Source organism: Ptychodera flava (genome assembly GCF_041260155.1).
Source record: "Ptychodera flava strain L36383 chromosome 23 unlocalized genomic scaffold, AS_Pfla_20210202 Scaffold_24__1_contigs__length_23054250_pilon, whole genome shotgun sequence".
Taxonomy (NCBI): Eukaryota; Metazoa; Hemichordata; class Enteropneusta; family Ptychoderidae; genus Ptychodera; species Ptychodera flava.
Window position 1 is genome coordinate 2,561,325 of NW_027248278.1, and position 26,349 is coordinate 2,587,673.

A 26,349-nucleotide genomic window follows, 5' to 3' on the forward strand; every position below is an offset into this window, starting at 1 on the left:
GTTGCAAGTATTATCAAATTTGGTGCAGGAATTTCAGAGTTATCTCACTAATAACAAATGTTCATTAAATATGCAAATGAGAAGATAATTGACATGACACTCACAGTATCATCATAATGTTCTGAGATTGTCATCTGTGAAAAGTTTCATGAAATTTTGTGCAGTATTTCTTGATATATGTCTACACTGTCATTACCGTCTCCATAGGGAAACCATTGTATGGAAAAAAACGATATTGCATAACTTCATTAATATGCAAGCCACGCTAACCAAAATCTAATCAGTTCTTGCAAGTAGCACATGGTACCTGTGTACAAAATCTGACTTGAATCCGTTCAGGCGTTTTTGAGTTATCGTGTAAACAGACAGACAGACAGACACACACACACAGACAGACAGACAGACAGACATCGCTATGACAATAGCCCACGTGTTTACACACGTGAGCTAAAAATAGTTTGGTCTTAAATTTCTAATGTTAATAATTCCTGTATTTGTTAAAATGTGCACATCTCAAAAACTTTGATCATAAACATTTTCATTGTTTTTTATGGCTGACCAGTCAGTTAACCAGTTATTTTGAATATTTGCGCATTTTTCCTCAGTATTTGACATTTTCAGAATACCCTCTCATTCAATTGTCATTTTCTAAAAGTTAAAATGCTCCTTTGTGTGGTCAAGCTTTCCACAAGCATCAAATGCGGTATTTCATATAGGAAGGTCTGCCTCTAGAGGGCGGACATCATGAACGGTGTTTGTTAGTTATTTCCTCCACATATTAAAACTTCTGATTGTACTGTATTACATTGAACATGGCCGACGTCCCATTTTCCTGTCTAAAACTTTCACTCATTTTCTTTCATATGACTCTGAAACTCCAGGAAACGATTGGGAAGAAAGAGTTATCTTGAAATATTGAGGTACTCGCTGATATTTTGCAAAATTAAATGAGAAAAAATGCTACGAAAATGCCGACAGGCTTACACAATGACCGTTTTCAGACTCAGAGGCATAGCATATGATTATCTGCAGGTTATGCAACAGGCCCATATCACGTGAGGCCATGAGGGGATATCCACGCAACGCAGTACCAAACACTAGCGCACACAGAGTGAGCAAACACAAAGTGAGTACCCCTAACGTCAGCTCAGTAGTCTGTAATAGATCGTATAGTCAGCTAAGAAACCTTGGAGAAAGGCTTAACACTGTAGCTATGCCGCTAAGCCCCTTGATTTTTGTCACAGCTCAAAAACGTTTTCCTACATCTCAACCTGAACCATGAACACCCCCACCAGTTTATGATATGACCATCACAATGGCATGACGTCAACGGATCTTGACAGAAGTAAAGTTGACAGATGGAAGTAGAAGTTGACAGATGGAAGTAGAAGTTGACACCAGCATACTGGTTTTCAAATCTAATACCTTCTCCGTCTATAAATAGACATGAGAAGGTAAAAATGGGGTTCAATACCATGTGACAATATTACAAATAGATCAGGAGAAACTGCATAAATTTTCACTTTTCACAACACTTAGAAATCTTTGATATTAGAACATTCTCACTGAGACAACATAATTGCAATCAAATTGTACTATTAGATCATTTGCATATCATTCTGTCAACTTGATCAAACAAACTTGCAGATTACAGAACAGTAAATGAGTATTCAGTGAAGAATTGGTCTTTTCATCCTTTCCATTATTCAGTTGGCTCATTTGCATATTACTCTATACATATAACTGATCAATTTAAATTGAAATTATCTTAAATTGCATCAAAACATGAATATTTCAGCAATGTTTCAAATTCCTCTGGCCAGTAACTTATGAGTCTGCAATTTTTGACCATTTTCCACATTTATTTGCTCATTTTAGTACATGTCATTTATTTGCTCATGTTAGTACATGTCATTTATTCAAGATGCATATCTACCAACTATTAAAGTCATAGATGTCGGACAATTCGGATTTAAATATAAAATTTTCACAGATTTATTTTGTTCATTTGCATAATAGTCATCTTAAAAACACTATTTGCACACAATTAAATTTGCATCACAATGGGAATATGTCTACTAATTTCAAAGCCTTATGGTCCATAGTTTTTGAGCTCGTAATTTCTGACTATTTTTCACATTTTTATTGCTTATTTCCATATCAGTCATTCTACCAACTTTGGTTTGAACAAATTATTAAGTAACTACTCAAGTCATACAGAAATAATTTCTAATAAGTTTTTAATTTTTCTTATTTACATACTAATCATGTGAAAACTTGATTTGAACAAACATAAATATGTATCCAAATAGGAAGAGTAACTAGTTTCAAAGTTTAGGATTTTTTGACAATTATTTACACTTATTTGACCATTTATATAATATCAAGCAACAATCTCGAAGAAGCTAGGCCTTGCAGCCCAGTAGAACTATTCTCACAAAATTTCAAAAGTCTATGTTCTGTAATTTTGATGTTTAAGATTATCCATCATTTCTGCATTCAGTTTGATCATTTGCATATTTTCAGAGCTATGACGTTAAGGATCTTGAAAATTCTATCCTTAACCCAGCACACTTGTACACAGCAAATTTAAAGCTGATAAGTGCCACTGCTTTTGAGAAAACTGAGTGGACAAACAATGGCATATACACTTACACATAAATACATACATATATACATACATAAAAACATACATACATACAGACAGACAGACAGACATACATACATACATACGTACATACATACATACAGCATACATACATACAGCAAACATACATACATACATACATACATACATACATACATACATACATATATACATACAGCATACAGACAGACGATACAGGTAGTTTTCAATTGGGTTTGAACCCACAAAATACGGCATGTATACTTGATAGCTACTACCCTAATAGCTTCTTTTATCATGGCAACTGAAAGCTAAAAAATGCAAAACAACAAGGATGGCAAGCATGAAACAATGATAGAAGAGTTTGTGACAATGTTTGCTAAGAGAAAGTCAGTTTTGACAAATCCACCACACTTTCAAACCCTCTGCCACAGATATCATTTAACTTTCAGTAGTTGCACTTTTTACTTTGAAGTGTCGACAACTACATGAATGATTTTAAACCCAAGTATGGTTTGTCATGGTGACTGGTCTGCATGAAATAAGATAATGTGTTTGTAGGATTTGAATTAGAATGGCTACACTGTTGTAAACTGACTTAAATAAGGACTGTTGGAACCTGACTTGATCAAGCTACTTACTCATATTCACAGTAGCATCTTTCAGTTCTTGTTCAATGACGTTTCTTTCTGCTTTCAGTGTTTCAACTTCTTCCATCAACAGTTTCAGCTCACTGACTGCAGCACTGCCTTGAGCCGTTGCAGTAGCACCAGCTGCAGGTATACCACTGGCTATTTCACTCTGATCAAAAAAATACAAATAAACAGACAAGAAATGGAATACACTATTTAACAGTCAACATTTTGGACACAAAAACTGAAAGAGAACAACTTGGTTATTCTATTCATATTTACATGTGTATATACTATAAAAAACAAGTCTGTCAACTTATGACTCACGGTTGAGTGACAGCAATGGTTCATGGTGCAACCTATCTCAAAGGTTCTGGGCTTTTATTTTACTTTGACCAGGAAAGTTCTTTTGATTGATCTTGTGGACAAAGAAAGTGAATTTGTTCAGCTGTTTTATGTCAGTTTTCTTAAATGTTCATAAAATGCACAGCTTGTTCATTTTTATATCCACTGAATGGCTTTATCTGAGGTTTTCCTAAGTTATTTTCACCTAAAAGTTCACACAACAGACAGAGAAAACTTCATATCACCAGACGCATCAAACAGATAAAACTCACATCACCGACATATCAAACATATACAATTCGGGGATAGAAATACTTATTTATTTCTTGTGGCAAAAGTTTGCCACCGGATATAAAATCAGGTGGCAATTATGAAAAATCTGGTGGCAGTTTGTGATCGGTATAATACAACATTTTGTCATTGCCACATTCTCATTCTAATTTATAAATTCTTGAAAATATGGTGAGTACACGTCACAAAAAATCAAGCCATACTGCAGGCCTCGAAAAAAATTTTCAAACTTACCAACCGTGGGACACGTGAATTTCATTTTTACTTGCCCCACAGGAAAAATTACTTGCCCAAAATTTCTAATAACTGTACCAGTAATTTGTAACAAAAAGCAAGAGATTGGCCATATGAAGTGAATTCAAAGAGGGAAAAAACAGATTCAAACATGAACTGCATTCTTGTTAAATTGAAGGACTATTACCAAATCTGAAATGTCGCAGAAGAAATGTGAGACTACTTTAGTTTTTTTCTGTAGATTTGGCCATCTAGAAAACATCTTTGAATTTGGAATTTTTCCACAACCTAATCCAAATTAAAATCTTTGCATAAGAGTAATAAGATTGTGTGATTTGTGCATAGCTGGCTGCTGCTCTTTATTATCAAGCTGAGATCACAAACAACTGCTCTGCTAGTGTTTATCTGCCAATGCATACACACATGTACATCTGCAACCCTTTTACCTGTTTACATGTTTACTCACTGAGCACAGCCGTCTTTCAAAGTTTTATTTTGATAAATGTATTCGTCAAGAGAGCAGATTCAAGTTTCGTTTTCGTTACTCTTCAGTGCAGATTTGTTTTCTGTAAGTGAGAGCCGATTTCTAACAACCAAGGTCACGTAATTTGAAACTGCATCTCACGCACTACGTAGCTGCAATATGTGGCCTCCTTGGTCGACTGAGCCCGTTTCGACTACGATGTAAACTTGTACTTTTTCTACTGGGTGTTGATTTACGTTGAACAGTGAGCATTGCCGAGATCCATGGCTTCGAATAAGTTGACATCCATTTACCAAGCACAGGGTGCAATTACACTATCGCGTGAAGCCGATCGACTGTCATACGACTCATGCTGCACTTGCACAAAGAGAATGGCAACCACTGTCAAGAGCATACCACTTTACGGCACACATACAAAACAGTGAGTTCACTCTGTGTCGTCGGAGAGAACATGTCGCAAAACTGTATTTTTACGACTTTTTGTGTTTTACAACAGCAAGAACGATTATTTTGCGATGTCGGGCGGATTTTCAAGGGTTTTCAGAAAAAACTTTTGAGAGTTGAAGGACTTACAATGATTGTAGGCGTGTACAGACCTAATGAAATACGTTTTCAAGCTTGAATTGTCCAGAGCTTAGTTAATTCAACCGCTGGTGCACTTGCCCGTCGGACGGGAAGCATATTGATTTTACTTGCCCAAACGCAAAATTCACTAGCCACGGGCGTCGGGCGATAGGAATTTTTGAGCCCTGTACTGGCTAATGAATTGCAAGTATTTATTGTTATTTAATTCATGCAGGCTGCAGTTTGGCTTTGTTTTCAAAATGTTACAACATGCTTTTATCTTGTGCCGTACGACTGCATATGCGGCTATCACACAGGGCAACAACATGTCAAGTGTACAAAAGCTGCTGTCATCGATATGGAGATCAGCCAATCACAAGTTTGGATTCACGCTGTGTTTTCATTCATGCCAAAATGTCGCAATTAGTTTGGGGTTTTTTTGGCTAATGAGTTTTTCCGCCGTCAGACAACGCGTGTTCCTTCAGACTAGTGTTCCTTCATTCAAGCTGTAGGATCGATGACATGATGACCCAAAATTTAGTGGCAGAAAAATACCACCAGAAAAAAATTTTGGTGGCAGATTGACAGTTTTTGGTGGCAAATGCCACCATTGCCACCGATTATTTCGATCACTGCAATTATATATCACCTAAACACACCGACAGATAAAACTTTTCACATAAGGTGACACAACACGAAATCTGTGTTTTATCACAGATGTGTTTTGTGATTACACCTAGCTATCTGCCTTCCTTACATCTTCACTGTCGTCCCCTTAGCCAATCGGCTCTTCTACCCATGACTGTTATCAATCCTCCTTCCCAGCCAATCAGCCACGTTTGCACACGACACTACATCATCAAGCCTTTGTCTCATCGCTCCCATTCACTCATTTATTCATTAATTCAGCCGCTGAGTTTGTTGGCGTTTACGTTCTCCTTTTTGCAATAAACCCTCCTGTCTTTCCTCAACTTAGCGGTGGTGTGTTCACAAAACATAGATAAAACTTTTCACATAAGGTGACACAACAGACAGATAAAACTTCAAATTGCCTGACAAGAGTATTTTTCACCTCTTGGCACAGTGAGACACAGTAGGTGTAAGCTGATTTGACAGCTGAACAAACAGACTTTAGCAAATATATATTGCTTGTTTTATTTTACAACATATTCACTGTAACTCCATTGACCCTTTGAGCGCCAAAGTCAATTTTGTCGCCTTTACAGAATATACCTCAGTCAAATTTTTTCTGACTTTTGCAAAATTTTGATAAAGAGCTGAAGCTGAGGAAATGGTCCATTTGGTCAAAAATTATCAAAAAAAGTTACAGAAAAATTAATAAAATTTGGTAAAATGTTGCACTAAAATTTCGGTGAAAAATTACAGCACTCAAAGGGTTAACTTCTCAGATGAAACAGGCGTTTCAAATACTCAAATTTACTCAATATCTTAGATAGTAAGGCTTGAGATATTTTCTTCAATAAGAAATTTTTGCTTAGCCACTTGTTTGAACCAGAAACCATGATCTGTGAAATACACTTTGGTTTTACACTTTTTACTAAAAATGCATCTACACAAGAGAAAATGTAAAACATACCGCTAATGATACGGTATTGCTCATGTTTGATAAGAATTGGTACATACAAGTAGTATTGGTACCAAAGGTCAACGATGAATGTTATTTCTATCTGTTCAGTGCAGCAAAATTCTACATTGATATTATGACAATGATTTCTACACAGTACAACCAGAAAAACAAGAATGACAACAGCAAATAAGGTCTACAACATAGGTACTGGAGGTAAACTTTAGAAACATGCATATCAACTTCTGCAGCAATGGGACAAGCAGATCCTACATACATTAGCAAATGTCAATAAAAATACCGTCAAGGACAGTGTGCTCATATTTGGTTTGAATTGGTCCATCGAGAAATATTTAAACCAGAAAAACAAACAATGACAAAAGTAATGAGCTCTGAAACTTTAGGTACTGGAGATCAACTTTGGAACAGGCTTAGCAGAGGAATGTTTCAACACAGTCCTTCATGGTTTCAGCAGGTCTACCAATATATATCAGTTAATGAATAATGACAGGAAATGACTCAAGGTCAGCCTGTTTCAGTCACTGCCACCACTCCTACACATAATAGGTACACTGCATACAAATAGGTTAGAGATTACAGAATCTCCAAATCAGATGTGTGGGCTGTTGCAGTTAATGCCACCACTCCCACACATTTGCAGGAATTTCTCCTTTTTCTTACCTCATTTGCATATTTTTGACACTTACATTTGTATATGAACAATGTCACATCTCAACCCCTGGGTCTACCTGTACACCAAATACTGTGATGGTAGGTGCCGCGTTTTGGGAGCTTTTGCGTGTGACGGACATACATCAACACACATATACATACATTCATACATACATACATACATACATACAGATGCACCGACTCACCATATAAGCTCTGTTGGTATTTATATACATACCAAATATGAGCTAAAAAATACGCTATAAATTTCAACGGACAATATCTACCTGCCAACCTCATCTATGTATGGAGCCAACTAAAATTCAGAGTTATTGATAGTACCAGTGTCCAGGAATTCAGCATGTAACTGGTAAAACAAGCCAAAACTTGTCAAATTCTTTGCATAAGTCATTTACTGATTACTTGGCAAGGGAAAATGAATGTCTGAGTTTTTGTGACATAACATTTAAAAGGATAAACATAGGGCCAAAGTCCCTGAAGCTACTATAGACATGGATACAAAATTAATTATTTCCTAACTGTATGAAATTATCTCATTGAGGTCATCCTAGGGACCTGTAAACCAAATATTAAAGCAGTCTGACCAGTGGTTTTGAAAAATAAAAGACCCAACAGTTGACAGAGCTCTGCTGTGTTGGGTAGAGAATAACTTTTTGTGACACATGTATTGATGAAGAAGGTGGATATCTTTGATAGCTCATTTCAGGATGGCCTGACCAAAAATGGCAAAATTTGCTGCAAAAATACAGAAATGATGAGTTCATCATAATTTCAATACATTACATTAAGGTAAAGTCTATGAACCTATATACCAAATATCAAAGCTATCAGATGAGTAACTTTTGAGAAACAGATATTTTGACCAAAAATGGCAAAAATTGCACCAAAAATACAAAATTACAGATTTTGTCATATATTCAATATATCATATTTAGTTCATCTGTAGGAACCTGTATACCAAATATCAAAGATGTCAGACAAGCTGTTTTGGTGATTTAAAGTTTTGACCAAAAATGACAGAAAACTTCCTTAAAAATACAAATTTGCATATTTCATCACATTTTGAACAAATCTAACTTGGGTCATCCCTGGGGACCTGTAGGCCAATACAAAGTTTCAAAGCTGTCTGATTAGCGGTTATGAAGAAGATTTTTTACCAAAAATGCCTTTTTGGCGCTAATTTGCATATTTTCAACAATATCAAATCATTAAAAAAGGACAGTTTCTCAAAATCATATTTTTCATCTACACAACAAATATCAAATCAGTAAGTAGTGCGGTTCTCAAGATATTTGAGTGGACGGACGCCTCACAAACGGACATACATATATACATACATACATACATACATACATACAGACTGACGCCGGACGGATACCCATCCCAATAGCTTCTATAGACTATAGACTATAGTAGCTAAAAACAAGATATGAAGGCAACAGAAGTCTTGAATTCAGCACCTGTGAAAGATTTTGAAGACAGGTTTGAAACTCACTATGATGTCCATCAAATATCAATGGGTAGAACACAACGGAGAACAAGTCATTCCAAATGACACAGTCCCAATCTGTAATTACCATGATTTGATAAGCTGTAATTACAAGTGACCTAATGGTCGATAGAGCTCCGCTGAATTATGTAAAGAATAACGATTTTGTGACACATGTTAATGAAGGTGGAAATCTTTTATAGCTCATTTTAAGATGGACTGACCAAAACTGGCAAAAAATAGCTGCAAAAATATGCAATGTCACATTAACCCTTTGAGGGCCAAAGTCAATTTTTGTCGTCTGTATCAAAATATACACCAGTCCAATTTTTTCTACTTTTTTCTAAAATTTTGATAAAAATCTGAAGCTTATAAAATGTGATGTTCATTTGGTCCAAAACTGTCAGGAACATGAGAGAAAAATTCACAAATTGGTAAAAGTTGCACACTATAGTTTGGTGGAAAAATTGCAGCGGGGGTTGGTGGGAAAAATTGCAGCGGTGTGGGTGGGAAAAATTGCAGCGCTCAAAGGGTTAAGATCATCCCTAAGAACATGTCTACCAAATATCAAAGCTATCAGACAAGTAGTTTTTGAGAATAAATCTTTATGACCTAAAATGGCAAAAATTGCCCCAGCAATACAAATTTGCTGTTTTTATCATAATTTCAATATATCACATTACATTCATTTGAAGGAACCTGTCTGTATACCAAATATTAATGTAAAAACTATCAGAAGAGTAGTTTTGAGAAACAAATTTTTGAACAAAAATGGCAAAAATTGCCCAAAAATACAAACTCGCAGATTTCATCATAATTTTATATTAATCTGATATAGCTCTATTGTGATATTTAAGATAATCCAGATAATAGGTGTAGGTGGTTTGTCCATGATTGATTACTATTGAACATGGGATATATTAGAAAATCAGTATGCTGTAGTTATTTTCTTAGATGAACAAGTCATCGTTGATGACACAGCCCCACTTGTTAATAATGGGTACTTTGATTACATGTCCTCAGAGAGGATAGAGTCCTCTTCATTAATTAGGTCTGTGATAAAATACTTTGATATAGATGGCGCTCAATGGCCAAGAATAGTTTTCCATGGTGATGAAAACATAAAACCAATGTAGGCCACCATCCTAAAGTTCATAAAATGAGTCAACTAGGAATTAATCAACAGGATGTTGCAAAACATTTTTGCATACAATTCTAACACTTAACAGATTATCACTGGTACCATATTTCATAAAGTTTGATGCAGTATTTACAACACTATGAGATCAACATCTGTATCACGTTTCATCACATTTGACGTTGTATTAATTTGTGGCTATATCACCCTAATTAGGAAAGTTCATTACTTATGCAATTACAAATTAATTAAAATGACACTGATAAATGTCTTTTTCAATGTTAAAGCAATGTGAGCTTAACATCAGTTAACGTCAGTATAAAGTTTCATGAATTTGATGCAGTACATATTTCTTGACATATCAGCCTACTTACGAAACTTCAATAATTGACATGTTACTGCTACATGACGTGAAAACAAATTGACGAGCATATGTATGAAATAGGTCAATGTCAACTTTGAATGATACTGGTGGAAATATGTCGAGTTATGGCTCTGTACATGAAAACATCGTAATAAAATGGCTGCCTAGCGACCATATTGGATCGTATCACAAAACAAATCGACGTACATATGTATGACATAGGTCAATGTCCTTGTACCAACTTTGAAAAATACCGTCAATGACGCTGTACCTTCTCTAATGTGTGGCCAGGTCAGGTAATTGGTTGTTGGCATGGAGTTATTGGTAAATAGTTGATGATGTAGGGGCATGAGGTGAGATATGGACCCAAAGAACCCAAAAGATGATTAAATACATCAATCAAAAAAAATTCTAAGCTACAGTATAAACTGCCTAAAGATAGTTCAGTGTGGAAAAAAGGTTAATTCAGAAATAAGAATTAACAGTCCAAAATAGTAATGACGCACTTCCCTACTGACCTGAGTGCTAGTGCATATGAAATACACAACCTGGCATCTGTAAATTAAATGTATACCAAGTGATCATTTTAAGTCACTTTTAACTGTTTTTAAGGGATATTCCAAAGAGTCCTGTGGAAATGATGAAAAACGCTTATCTGGTCTTGTGTTTGTAAAACCTCATGGCTGATAATTGTCATAGTATTCAAAAGAAATTGAAAGTGAAGAAATTACTGTTTTTAATAGGCATATTTTCCTTGAAATACATGACCGTGTAAAGAATATATGCTAAAAGGTTTAGAGTAAATTTCTTTTCAAAAAATAATTTAATCTGTGACCAAAGGATTTTTATTCTTTGAGTTTACAAATTCAAACATTGCAATTTGTTCAATCATCTTGTGCAGTGCAAAATTTATAAAATGACTGAAAAACAAAAAAAAATTGGCAGAATTACAGTCTTTATGATATAAAATCATGGGTTGACATCACGATAATTGTTAATCTGTTCGAAGTACTTTCTATAATTTAAAAAAGAAAAGTTCATGCAGAAACGGTAACATATATTGTCAGCAATGTAGTGTTAATTTTGACTTTTACATCAAAATATGCCTTTGCTGTATACCAAATATGTAGGGCGAAATATTAAAATCAGCCGTGTTCAGCAAAATCCACACAACAGCATTGATCCTTTTCTAATTTGATTTGATTTGCTTATGTTATCCTTGTATGACAGTCAGTACAATATGGAACTTGAACACAACACAGTGAATAAGTATGCTGTAAATGAAATGGTGTGGCTGCATCCACATGCAGCAATAGGAGTGCCTTTGTCTCTCACCCCTCATTTCCAACCTGTCCCATCCCTGAAAAAATAGTTTGGTCTTATATTTATAATGTTAATAATTTCTGTATTTGTTAAAATGTGCGCATCTCAAAAACTTTTGATCATAAACATTTTCATTGTTTTTTATAGCTGACCAGTCAGTTAACCTGTTTATTTTGAATATTTGCGCATTTTTTCTCAGTATTTGACAGTTTCAGACTAGCTTCTTATTCATTTGTCATTTTCTAAAAGTTAAAATGCTCCTTTGTGTGGTCAAGCTTTCCACAAGCATCAAATGTTGTACTTCATATAGGAAGGTCTGCCTCTAGAGGGCGGGCATCATGAATAGTGTTTGTTAGTTATTTCCTCCACATAAACTTCTGATTGTACTGTAAACATTGAACATGGCCGACGTCCGATTTTCCTGTCTAAAACTTCACTCATTTTCGTTTATATGACTCTGAAACTCAAGGAAAACGATTGGGAAGAAAGAGGTTTCTTGAAATATTGAGGTACTCGCCGATATTTTGCAAAATTAAATGAGAAAAAATGCAAGGAAAATGCCGACAGGCTTACACAATGACTGTTTTCAGACTCAGAGGCATATGATCATCTGCAGATTATGCAACAGGCCCATATCACGTGAGGCCATGAGGGCATATCCACGCAACTCAGTACCAAACACTAGCGCACACAGGGTGAGCAAACACAAAGTGAGTACCCCTAACGTCAGCTCAGTAGTCTGTAATAGATCGTAGTCAACTAAGAACCTTGGAGAAAGGCTTACATGTAACACTGTGGCTATGCCGCTAAGTCCCTTTTGATTTTTGTCACAGCTCAAAATCGTTCTCCTACACCTCAACCTGAACCATGAACACCCCCACCAGTTTATGATATGACCCATCACAATTGCATAACGTCAACGGATCTTGACAGACGGAAGTATTGACAGACGGAAGTAGTTGACATCAGCATACTGGTTTTCAACTCTAATACCTTCTCTGTCTATAAATAGACACGAGAAGGTAATAAAATCGGTTGAGATATGCCTGAGTTATGCCTCTGTATATGAAAAACTCGTAACAAAATGGCCACACAGCAGCCATATTGGATCGTATCACAAAACAAATTGACGTGCATATCTATGACATTGGTCAATGTCCTTGTACCAACTTTGAATAAAATCTGTTGAGATATGCCTGAGTTATGCCTCTGTATATGAAAAAATTGTAATAAAATGGCCGCCTAGCGGCCATATTGGATTGTATCACAAAACAAATCGACGTGCATATCTATGAAATTGGTCAATGTCCTTGTACCAACGTTAAATAAAATCGGTTGAAACATGTCTGAGTTGTGGCTCTGTACATGAAAAAATCGTAATAAAATGGCAGCCTGGCGGCCATATTGGATCGTATCACAAAACAAATTGACGTGCATATCTATGACATTGGTCAATGTCCTTGTACCAACTTTGAATAAAATTGGTTGAACCATGTCTGAGTTAGGCTCTGTACATGAAAAAATCGTAATAAAATGGCCATATTGGATCGTATCACAAAACAAATCGACGTGCATCTGTATGACATATGAAGTAATCCTTGTACCAAGTTTGAATGAAATGGCTTCTTGCATCTCTGAGATATCTGTGTGAACGGACGAACGGACGCACGGACGCACGCACGGACATGACCAAACCTATAAGTCCCCCCGGACGGTGTCCGTGGGGACTAAAAAGACTCCATTACTGTCGGCTGCAACTGCTGGTGGCATATATTGTTGAATACTAACATTTAACTATACCTAAACTGTCCAGACAAATGTTTTGTTTGAATAAAACGCAAATATTGCCAAAAAGTATATGTATGAAAGTTTTATCATAATGTTAGTCAGGTCACCCCTAGGAATCTACTTAAAAAAAGTAATTTGGACAAGTGAGGTCATTCTAAGATGAAGATTTTTGCCATTTTTTAACCACAAACAGAAAAAATAGTGACAATATCACTGTTTGCTCCCATATAGTTATCAAAACAAGCCAACAATTGTATGAAACGTGGACATTCCTACAGACAGACTGACATACACAGACTGGCACAGAGTGATGACATTGGCCCCGAAGTGTGCCTTAGCCCATGGAGAGTGATTTGGATTTAACAAACAGCTGAATGTAATGATAAAATAGTTAAGTATAGGCCTATACAGGCACTGAGAGTGAATATGTTACAGCAATTTGATTGTTTCTTTCCTTTTCTACTTATGTATTGACAAATATGTTATCTTTTACAAGCACACAGCAAACTGTTCTTGATTTTTCATTGACAATAATTGACATAGGTTGAAATACATAACATGCAACCAATGTTTATAAGTTGCCCATACACCAGATACATGGAGAGATTTCAACATAATCATTAACTCAGAAACCCTACAGGGAAGAGTAAACATTGGTTTTTTTCCAGAACAGCTAGTGCATCCACATCTGGAACAACTTACAAACTTAACCAATTACACAAGGATGAGACACAAGAGATAAAGTTAAGAAATTCAACTGTGGTGAACTAGACTATTCCTTTCAAATCCTTATCTAACTTGACATCTTAAACCAAAATACACTGCATGGTTAATTGCATTCAAAATACATCAGGGCTTGACCATTTGATAAATGGGGGGGGGGGGGGGGGCGGTCTAGAAGATTGATGAGGTACACTATCTTTTTTCTGATCCATTGTACACTCTTTTCTCAACTCTCCCACCTTTTCTTTTTATCAAACCTTCTCTGGCTGATTTTTTATTGACATTTGTTTGGAATTCTTTCAAAATCTGCCAGGGTTTTGACCAAAAAAGGTAAAACTTGCCCCAAAAATTAAAAAATAGCGTCAAGGACACTGAAGCTCCTCAAGTGTGAGGCCAGTTGAAGTAGTTAGTTGTTGGTAAGCAGTAATGATTTGGAGGCATGGGGTTGGGATACGGGATACACAAGATTTGTGTTAGATACATTTAATTGTATATACGGCATGATTTGGCGCATTAATATAAAAATAAGTAGCATACATTAACACCAATCTATCCTGATGGAGTATGGGCGGTTTATTATTAGGCGACTAGTAAAGTGAGTAAGCGCCATTGGAATGCAGGAGAGCCACCGTAATTTCTCTGTCAGCACTCTAGTGAAAATTGCTTCATTGTGTTTTTCAACATTTAAATTTGTAGTATACAAGTGAATTGCATTTTCACATTGATCTGGCTTGACCAGAAAATTCATCAGCCTTTTGCTGAAGTAGGTTTATATCTTCTTGTGTATATTGGCTAACTCTTAGATGATTAAGTAATTCTGCAAAAAGTTTACCATCTTTCTGTCTGCACAGGCGCAATAGAGAAATAAATATGCAAAAAAGATGAAAGGCTACAGTAGTATTTGTGAAATCGAGCTCAAAGGTCATCGAAGTCATGTGACATTTTGTCAAAAAAAATTGTATCCCATAGTTATCCCTATATACCAAAAATCAGACCTCTAGCTCTATTGGCTTGCCCAGAATTAGATATGTGCATAATTAATAAGGTACAGGATATGGCACCATACGGTCTCCCATCATACCAAATGTGAAGGGTGTAGCACTTGTGGTTATTGAGTTATGGCCATATATGTATATTTGGGTTCATAGGTCAGCCAGGTCACATAATGTTTTGTCAAAAAAAATTGTATCTCATAGTTATCGCTACATACCGAAAAAAAAGACCTCTAGCTCTATTGGCTTGCCCAGAATTAGATATGTCCATAATTAATTAGGTACAGGATATGGCACCATACGGTCTCCCATCATACCAAATGTGAAGGGTGTAGCACTTGTGGTTATTGAGTTATGGCCATATATGTATATTTGGGTTCAAAGGTCAGCCAGGTCACATAATATTTTGTCAAAAAAATTGTATCTCATAGTTACCCTACATACCGAAAATCAGACTTCCAGCACTATTGACTGGCCCAAAATTAGATACATGCATAATTAATGAGGTACAGGATGCGTCATCATTAGGTGTCCCATCATACCAAATATGAAGGGTGTAGCCCTTGTGATTACTGAGTTATGAAGAAATATCTATATTTGAGGTCAAAGGTAATTGAGGTCACGTGACATTTTGTCAAAAAAAATTGTATCCCATAGTTATCCCTATATACCAAAAATCAGACCTCCAGCTCTATTGACTAGCCCGAAATTAGATGTGTAAATAATTAATGAGGTACAGGTTGTGGCGTCATAAGGTTTCCCATCATACAAAATATGAAGGGGGTAGCCCTTGTGGTTACGGAGTTATGGACATATATGTATATTTGGGGTCAAAGGTCATCAAGGTCACGTGATATTTTGTCAAAAAAATTGTATCCCATAGTTATCCCTACATACCAAAAATCAGAACTATAGCTCTATTATTAAGCCCAGAATTAGGTATGTGCATAATTAACACAGAAAGTGGCTGGTCATGTGACATTTTGTCGAAAAACTTTGCTCCCATAGTTTTCTCTATGTACCAAAAACACATTGAAGTTGACAGCCAGTTAGAGTGAAATCCGATCAAGCTGCAAAACTTAATTAGCCAAGGTATTGTGTATCAGCGATTTTTACGACATTAACAGCTGGGCTTGATGTTGGTTTTTTCTTGTTTATATCTTTAATCAGCTACACCTCTCAGTTACACATCACACCAGGGCCACTCCACTGTACGCCAGACAGAGAAACATAAACAAATCACTACACTTTGCAATGTCATGTATCTTTCTTTTTTATTCGTGATGAACAAATGAGCTTGAAAGTTCAGGAAGGTTTTGAAATTTTCGCTTGTCCAGTCTCAGTGAATCTACATATTAAACAATTTTGGAATTCCTGACAATTGGACACAATGATAAGTTATCTGTTGCTTACAACGGTCTAATCATTGCAATCCTAGTTCTTACAGATGAATCGAATCATGAAATACTGTGAGGAACATTCTCATCACAGTATACCTCAAAAACAGAATGAAAGAGAAAGTACTAGAGCTGTTACAACTTTAAAAATACCTTAAAGCTAAAAATAGAAATAACAGTGAAAAATTTGTCTAATGGTATAAATGAAATGAGCTACAAGTAATAGAACACATCATAATCATGTTTGCAAGTGTTTCAGTGAAAAGGATGCCTTGTAACAAACGGTCTTTTTTACGTTTTATTAGAATCGTTATGTTGAAAAGGTTCTTGCAGTCCACCATTGAGTCCAATCAGGAACTCCACAAATACATTTACAAATGTATTTTGAACATGTAAGTTTATATGATGCTGGTCTAGCCGGTCAATTCCAAAGCTACCTGAACTTTCAAGCTCACTTGTTCATCACAAATAAAAAAGAAAGATACATGACATTGCAAAGTGTGGTGATTTGTTTATGTTTCTCTGTCTGACATTCATGGAGTGGCCCTGGTGTGTTGTGTAACTGAGAGCATGTAGCTGATTAAAGATGTAAACAAGACCACATCAAGCCCTGCTGTGTTAATGTTGTAAAAATCGCAGATACACATCTATTAAAACAACACCTTGGTTAATGAAGTTCTGCAGCTTGATCAAATTTCACTGTAATTGGCCACCACCAGTTTATCACATGACACATGGACACACAGACGGAAATTAATTGGCCAAATCTTGACAGAAGGAAGTAAAAGTTGACGCCAAATCTTGACAGAAGGAAGTAAAAGTTGACGGAAGGAAGTAAAAGTTGACGCCGCCATCCTGGTTTTCAATTCTAATAGCTCCTCAGTATATAAAACTGAGGAGCTAAAAAATTGCCAGTTTCAACATAACTTTAATACATTATATCGAGATTAATCTTAGATACCTGTATACCAAATATCAAAGCTATCAGATCAGTAGTTTTTGGATAAAAAATTTTTTTATCAAAAATTGGAAAAATTGCCCCAAAATTACAAATATGACAATATCAATACAATTTGTACAAGCATGACTGAGGTCATCCTGAGGAACATGAATATTAACTTTCAGAGCAATCAGACGAGAGATTTCAGAGAACAAGATTTTTTGACTAAAAACGGGAAAAAATACCCTAAAAATACAAAAATGCAAATTTCACCCCAATTTTTGCACACATAATTTAGGATACCTAAGGAATCAGCATACTAAGTTTCAACCAAATCTGACCAATGCTTACTGAGTTTTAGCCATTTGCAGGATTTTTCCTTTTTTCCCCTCATTTGCATATTTTTGGCACGGACATGTTCATTTGAACAAATTCACATCTCCAGCCCTAGGTTCACCTGTACACCAAATACTAAGATAGTAGGTGCTGCAGTTTAGGAGTTTTTGTCGTGGACAGACATACATACATACATACTTACATACATACAGACGACATTTTGCCACCTTATAAGAATACCTCCCATTTGCATATATACATATGCATATATGGGAGCTAAAAATCGCACCAAAATTACAGTATTGCAAATTTCACAAGATTTGTATAAAACTGAATCTTCCCATACGGACCTTCAAACTTCCTTCCTTCAACCTTCAAACGAGCGATTTCAGAGATTTTTTTTAACAAATGGAGAAATTTGCCCCAATAATACAAATTTTGACACAATTTGAACAAACCTGACTGAAGTCAATCCAAGGAACCTCCGTAACAAGTTTCAAACCAATCAGGCAAACGGTTTCAGAGAAAAAGAATATCTAACCAAACAGGATATTGATCCCAAATTTTACCAGTTTGACAAATCTGACTAAGGGCATCTAAAGAACCCCAACGTTAAATTTCAAAGCAACTGGACAAAAAAAATTCAAAAATTTGCCCATAGTACAAAATGCAAAATAATGACACATTTTAACAAATTTCATGAAGGCCACCCTATGAAACCAGCATATAACATTGAAAAGCAATTGGACCAGCTGTTTTGGAGAACAATCTTGGAATGTGAAAAGTTGATAATAAAAGACTAACATAAAGACGTAAACTTATAAACATACCTCTGACTTTGAAAGTAATATAATGGCTTCTCTATGAGTGTTGTATTTCTCTTTTACAACATGATCTGCCTGGATTGCTTGTCAAGAATTCCCTTATACTTGGCAGCTTCAGTTCTTAGAGGACCAGTTAATTTTTCTGATGGTAATCTTGTCCATCGTTCTTTGAACTGGGATCTCATCTGTTCATCTGATCTTTGTTCTTCATCCAGGATATGTACAGCCTGCATCAATGAAAAATAATGCAACAATATTCCGTGACTTCATATGCTGTAGAAATTGAAACAACCAGCCAGTTTGAATCAATCTCATTGCCAAGCTCAAAGGGGGTGGGTTGTCGGAACTGCATCTATATGACTTTCTTGTTTAAAATGTATCTCATGCACGATATCCAGATGCCTACATGTAGCATTTAAATTTTACGATGTTCACTATAAAAAAATGTTTCAACTTTCATCATTTGTGAAATGTAAGTTCGGTAAAAGTGTTAACATTGGTCATATGGATCCCATACCACCTTTGACATATGGATCCCATACCACCTTTGAGTGCGGTTCCAATGACACCCCCCCCCCCTCCTTAACAAGTCATCGTTGATGACACAGTCCCCACTTGTTATGGGTACTTTGATTACAGGTCCTCAGAGAGGATAGAGTCCTCTTCATTAGGTCTGTGATAAAAATACTTTTGAATAAATTCGCTTGATACATGTCTGAGTTATCGTTCAGGACATGAAAAAATCGTAATAAAATGGCCACACGGCGGCCATATTGGATTGTATCACAAAACAAATTAATGTTCATATGTATGACATTGGTCAATCTCCTTGTACCAACTTTTAATAAATTCGCTTGATACATGTCTGAGTTATGGTTCCGGACATGAAAAAAACGTAACAAAATGGCCACACAGCAGCCATATTGGATCGTATCACAAAACAAATCAATGTGCATGTGTATGACATAGGTCAATGTCCTTGTACAAACTTTGAATAAAATCGGTTGAGATATGCCGGAGTTATGGCTCTGTACATGAAAAAATCATAACAAAATGGCCGCACGGCGGCCATATTGGATCGTATCATACAACAAATTGATGTGCATAGCTATGACATTGGTCAATGTCCTTGTACCAACTTTGAATAAAATCGGTTGAAACATGCCTGAGTAATGGCTCTGTACATGAAAAAATCGTAATAAAATGGCCGCCTGGTAGCCATATTGGATTGTATCATGAAACAAATTGACGTGCATATGTATGACATAGATCATGTCCTTGTACCAAGTTTGAATAAAATCGGTTGAGATATGCCTGAGTTATGGCTCTGTACATGAAAAAATCATAACAAAATGGCCGCACGGCAGCCATATTGGATTGTATCACAAACAAATTGACATGCATATCTATTACATTGGTCAATGTCCTTGTACCAACTTTGAATGAAATCGGTTGAAACATGCCTGAGTAATGGCTCTGTACATGAAAAAATCGTAATAAAATGGCCGCATGGCGGCCATATTGGATCGTATCACAAAACAAATTGACGTGCATATGTATGACATTGGTCAATGTCCTTGTACCAAGTTTGAATAAAATTGGTTGAGATATGCCTGAGTTATGGCTCTGTACATGAAAAAAATCGTAACAAAATGGCCGCACGGCAGCCATATTGGATCATATCACAGGATCATATCACAAAACAAATTGACGTGCATATCTATGACATAGGTCAATGTCCTTGTACCAACTTTGAATAAAATCGGTTGAAACATGCCTGAGTTTTGGCTCTGTACATGAAAAAATCGTAATAAAATGGCCGCCTGGCAGCCATATTGGATCTTATCACAAAACAAATTGACGTGCATCTGTATGACATATGAAGTAATCCTTGTACCAAGTTTGAATGAAATCGCTACAGGCATCTCTGAGATATGTGCGTGAACGGACGGACGGACGGAAGCACGCACGTACGCACGCACGCACAGACATGACAAAACCTACAAGTCCCCCCGGACGGTGTCCGTGGGGACTAACAAACCTTGGCTTGGCTTGGCTCCCCTACTTCTAACAAACCATGGCTTGTGGTGTTTCACTGACATAACAGGCAAAACTTTGATGATATTTTTAGTCTGAACTTAAAACAATGCTTGAATTTATAACTAGCGGCCGTTATAGCTCTGCTGTGTTTATGTAGAGAATAACTATTTTTGACACATGTTGTTGAAGAAGGTGTAAATCTTTGATAGCTCATTTCAGTGGCCAGAAAAAAGTGGCTAAAATAGCTGCAAAAATATACAATTGAAGATTTCATCATAATTTGAATATATCACATCGGATCATTCCTAAGAACATGTCCACCAAAGCTATCAGACCAGTACTTTTTGAGAAACACAGTTTTTAAACAAAAATGGCAATAATTGCCCCTTAAAAATAAAAATTGCAGATTTTACCATAATTTCAATACATCACATATTACAATAATCCCTTGGAACCTGTATACCAAATATCAAAGCTATCGACTTGCAGTTTTTGAGAAACAAATTTTTTGAACAAAAATGGCAAAAATTGGCCCAAAATTACAACATTGCAGATATCATCATAATTTCAATAAATACCATTAAGAGTATCTGTAGGAACCTGTATACCAAATTGCCAAGCTATCAGATGAGTAATTTTGGAAATACACATCTTTTGACCAAAAAATGGCAAAAATTGCCCCCAAATACAAAATTACACATTTCATCAGAAATTCAATATATATTACTGAGTTCATGTATATAGAAACCTGTATACAAAATTTCAAAGCTATCAGACCAGTTCTTTTTGAGAAACATATTTTTTGACCAGAAATGGCAAAAATAGTGTCAATGACACTGTCCTCCCATTTTGCAGCGATACTAACTACTAGTACACACATGACATTGCATTCTTACAGGTTGACTGAGAAAATTCCATTGCAAGTCCAAATTAATCTTATACCCAAGCAATATGAAATGCTTCATCTCATAATGACTTTTACACATCTGACAGAAACAACCTTAGGATCAAGACTATCATGTTTTACAGCAATCCAACAAATACTTTGGGAGAAAATGATTTTTTGACAAAAATGGGAAAAATTGCCCCAAAAATACAAATATGAAAATTTCACCACAATTTGAACAAATCTAACAAAGGTCAACCTAGGATCATACTTACAAGTTTTCAAGGCAATGGGATGAGTGCTTTCAGAAAAGATTTTTTGACAAAAAACGGGAAAATCGCCCAAAAAATACAACTTTCAAAATTTCACCACAATTTGAAGAAATGTAACTTAAGTCACTATAAAGAGCCTGCATACCAAGTTTCAACCAAATCTGGCCAGTGGTTACAAAGTTTTAGCAATTTGCAGGATTTTTCCTTTTTTCCCCTTCATTTGCATATTTTTGACTTTGACATGTTTATTTCAACAAACATCTCCACCCCTCGATGCACCTGTCCACCAAATACTAAGATGGTAGGTGCTGCGATTTAGGAGTTTTTAATGTTGACAGACATACATCCGCACATAATAACTAACATACATACATACATACATACATACATACATACAGACAGATCATAGACCCTCCAAAAAACGCGGGTCTACAGACAGACAGACAGACAAACAGATAGACATGCATACATTTATTTTTACAGAGTACCTCCAACAGCCTACAAACTTGTCAATATTAGCTTGATCAACTTGATACTACTTCTTATAATAATATAAATGAGAGTTAAATTACATTCTAAGTAAAGTAAACAAGACTTGCTTATCAACATTTACGTCATAAAAAAACAGCATATCTGTCAGGTTATAAAGAATCTTCAGCTGGTTATCTTTATCAGTATTTCATCCTATTAACCAAGCACATTTTAACTTTCAAATTAACATTGCAAGTAAGTTCTGTTGAATAAGTTGAGACTGTAAGTACTCAGAGAAAGCACACTGAAGAGACAAATGTTTGCAACTTAAGAAGTTCAAGGTCATCAAAAGCATGATAAGGAATCATGTTACACTTACATTGCACTGTTTACACAGATTGCATAATTGCTATAAATAGTACATGAGGAATCTTACAGTCCAGCTTTACCATAAAAACCCTATCACTTTGACCACTCTTTTAATTGATCACTCTATTTTTTTCCTCAAAAAGTAATTTTATTTTATCCTTACCAAGTCAACCATAAATGGAAATTGGAACTTTCTCTATCTCTATTTATTTGACCAACCTATCATGACAAACTATTATGAGCAATTTCTTTTAGATAACATACAGAGCACAATAAATGACGGTTCAGAATATGTCAAAGTTGGGATTCAGGAAAGTTGCCTATACATGTTTTAATCCTCCAAGATGGTAAGCATTTCACTATGAACTGTCAAAAAAAGTTGAACATTCTAATAATTCTACACTAAAATTATTTTGGCTTCGTTGATATCCTCATTAATTCAATTATTTAAAATCATATTAATTGTTTTTTCTTGGTGAATTGATAGGGTTTATACAGTACAAGAGTTACATACAATGTAAGTCAAATTCAGTTGAAACATCAATTACCGTCTAACATTGCATCATTCCTATAAATAGCACCTCAGTCTGGAACAGCACAATCATAATCTGCTCATTCACACTGGCAATACTTGACTTTAAATGAATGACCTACTACATTTAACCTATGTACCAAATTTGAAAGCATGACAAAAAGTACCACAAAATTTGCAAATTTCAGCTTGAGTTCACAGAGTCATCTTCAGGTCACTCCTAGGAACCTGCACACCCAATTAGAAAGTAATGGCATACACAGTTTCAAAGCAGATTTTTTAAACCAAATATGGCAAAAATTGCCCAAAAATACAAATCTGCAAATTGTGCCATAATTTTGATGAATTCTATTTTGAGTTCTCACAAGGTACTAGCACGCCAAATTTTAAAGTGACCCAACCGTTGGTTTAAAAGGAAAAGATTTTTTACTAAAATGCAAAAAAAGACAAAAAAATCATTAAAAATAGAAAGCATCAAATATTGACATCAAATCTATATGTTTAAATGAGTTGGGCCCAAGGTACCTAAAACCCAAATATGACAATGATCAGATGAGTAGTTCCTGAGTTATTGATTTTTGACCATTTTCGCTTTTTTTTCTACCTCATTAGCATATCTATGGGCCTAAAAAGTTCATTTTAACAACGGCACATCTACATCATATATGGCATCACTACACCAAAAATCAGCTCAATACGTGCAGTGGTTTTTGAGTTTTTGCGTTGGACGGACAGACATCCATACATACATACATACATACATACATACATACATACAGACAGACATCTCACATACAGACTTTTTTCAACCATATAACCTCCCAATTGCCATATATGTATGGCAAATGGGAGGTAAAAATTGCCCAAAAATAACAAAATTGTAGATTTCACCATGATGTCAACAGCTATCATTAAGTTCATCTGTAGGAACCTGTATACCAAATTGCAGAGCTATTAGAGGAGTAGTTTTGGAAATACACATTTTTTGACCAAAAATGGCAAAAATTGCCCCAAAAATACAAAATTGCAGATTTCATCATAATTTCAATAAATATCATTAAGTTCATCAGTAGGAACCTGTATACCAAATTTCACAGCTGCAGATGAGTAATTTTGGAAATACACATTTTTGACAAAAAAATGGCAAAAATTGCCCCAAAAATACAAAATTACACATCTCATCAGAAATTCAATATATATTACTTAGTTCATGTATATAGAAACCTGTATACAAAATTTCAAAGCTATCAGACCAGTATTTTTTGAGAAACATATTTTTTGACCAAAAATGGCAAAAATTGCCTTAAAAATGTAAATTTGCATATTCTGCACAATTTGAAGAAATCTGAAATAGATCATCCCTAGGGACCTATGTACCAAATATCAAAGCTATCTGACCAGTAGTTTTGAAGAATAAGATTTTTAAAGATTTTTTTACCAAAAACGACAAATATTGCCTTAAAAATACAAGTATGCAAATTGAACCACAATTTGAATAAACTTAAGTGTGGACACCCATAGTGAACTGCATATAATATTTCAAAGCAATCAGACTTGCGGTTTTAGAGGAGAAGGCAATTGTTGACGGACGACGGACGACAACGGACAACGACGACAGAAAATCAACCTATTTGATAAGCTCCGCGTCACTGACAGCGGAGCTAACAAACTTGATTTGATGTTGTGTCATCTCAAGGAAAGTAATACAGACTATGAAACCAAAATCATTAACCTCTTATGTGTTCTTACTTGCCAATTGTATTGTATTGATCAACAATTTCAATTAACAACCAATTTTGAATATGTCACTGCAACTCTAATGATCACACAGCAGCACTGAGTTGTTGAAGTAGCAGCAAAGTTTCTTAAAGCTACTCTCTATTCTTGGACATGTCCCATGATTTTTAGAGATGCCGGTATTTAAAATCAGTTATCACAACAGAGATTTTTCATACACAGCAAACAATTACTTGAATGTCATCTCAATCTGATTACACGCATTACGCATGAAAAGGTTACATTTCTAGCATCTTTTTCAGCATATAGAAAGTGTCGAAATTGCTGATTTCAGGCAGACTGGCAACGGCTTCTTCAGGAGCCTGTGAGCACCTTTGGACTACAAAGAGTTTGTGACAAGACAACTATGGGGTTTTTCTAGATCTCAGTTCAGGATTGGAGAGCAAGATCAAGTGACAAGACAACTACGGAGGTTTTCTAGATATGAGTCCAGGATTCAAGTGCACACTAATATTAGCATACACAGATTGGTAATCTGCCACAAAAATATAAAATATGAGAGGTTGTCATGGAATCAAGGCCTGATGAAAATGCTAATTAATTTGTCAGATACAGGCTAGTTGGCGTAGAACCATCACCCCTTCCCATAAAACGATCAAATTGTATCTGACATCCACCTTTTCACACAGCACTTTAGAGTTGTATACTACAAGTATTACATGTATTACAAACTTCATCATTACCATTGGTGAAAGAACATTGAGAGTCCAGAACAAAATAAGTGCATACTTCCTTTCAATGTTCAGTTCAAAGATACACTTCCATTGTTTACCTCATCTAGAATTTCTTTGTTCCTTGTTAACAATTCTGGCAATTCACTCATCATTTTATCCAGAGCTTGAAGTCCACCCTCATCTTGAATACGTTTTGCCTTTTCTAACACAGAGGGCGGTACAGCTGTACCACTCATATCTTCTATTGCAGCTGGTAAATTGAATGTTGTCAACACACTGAAAAACACATGACATGTATCAACTAAAGATTCATAAACACTCTTCTGTTACAAGATTTTAAATTCCAATCCACAAATCCAGCCACCATCACATCCACAAATCCAGCCACCATCACATCCACAAATCCAGCCACCATCACATCCACAAATCCAGCCACCATCACATCCACAAATCAAGCCACTATCACATCCACAAATCCAGCCACCATCACATCCACAAATCCAGCCACCATCACAATCCACAAATCCAGCCACCATCACA

The 26,349-nt window shown here is 35.7% G+C and overlaps 2 protein-coding genes across 2 annotated transcripts in view; one reads left to right on the top strand and one right to left on the bottom strand.

Annotated features, from left to right (window-relative positions):
• LOC139124777 (putative hydroxypyruvate isomerase) overlaps positions 1-26,349 on the top strand; it is a 315,395-nt gene that overhangs the window by 67,948 nt on the left and 221,098 nt on the right. The window lies entirely within an intron of this gene.
• Positions 1-26,349, bottom strand: part of LOC139125101 (programmed cell death 6-interacting protein-like) — a 96,177-nt gene that overhangs the window by 22,998 nt on the left and 46,830 nt on the right. Inside the window, 4 exon segments of the mRNA XM_070691212.1 lie at positions 3,268-3,427; positions 18,775-18,857; positions 18,860-18,995; positions 25,908-26,085. Of these exon segments, the coding sequence (XP_070547313.1) occupies positions 3,268-3,427; positions 18,775-18,857; positions 18,860-18,995; positions 25,908-26,085 (557 nt within the window).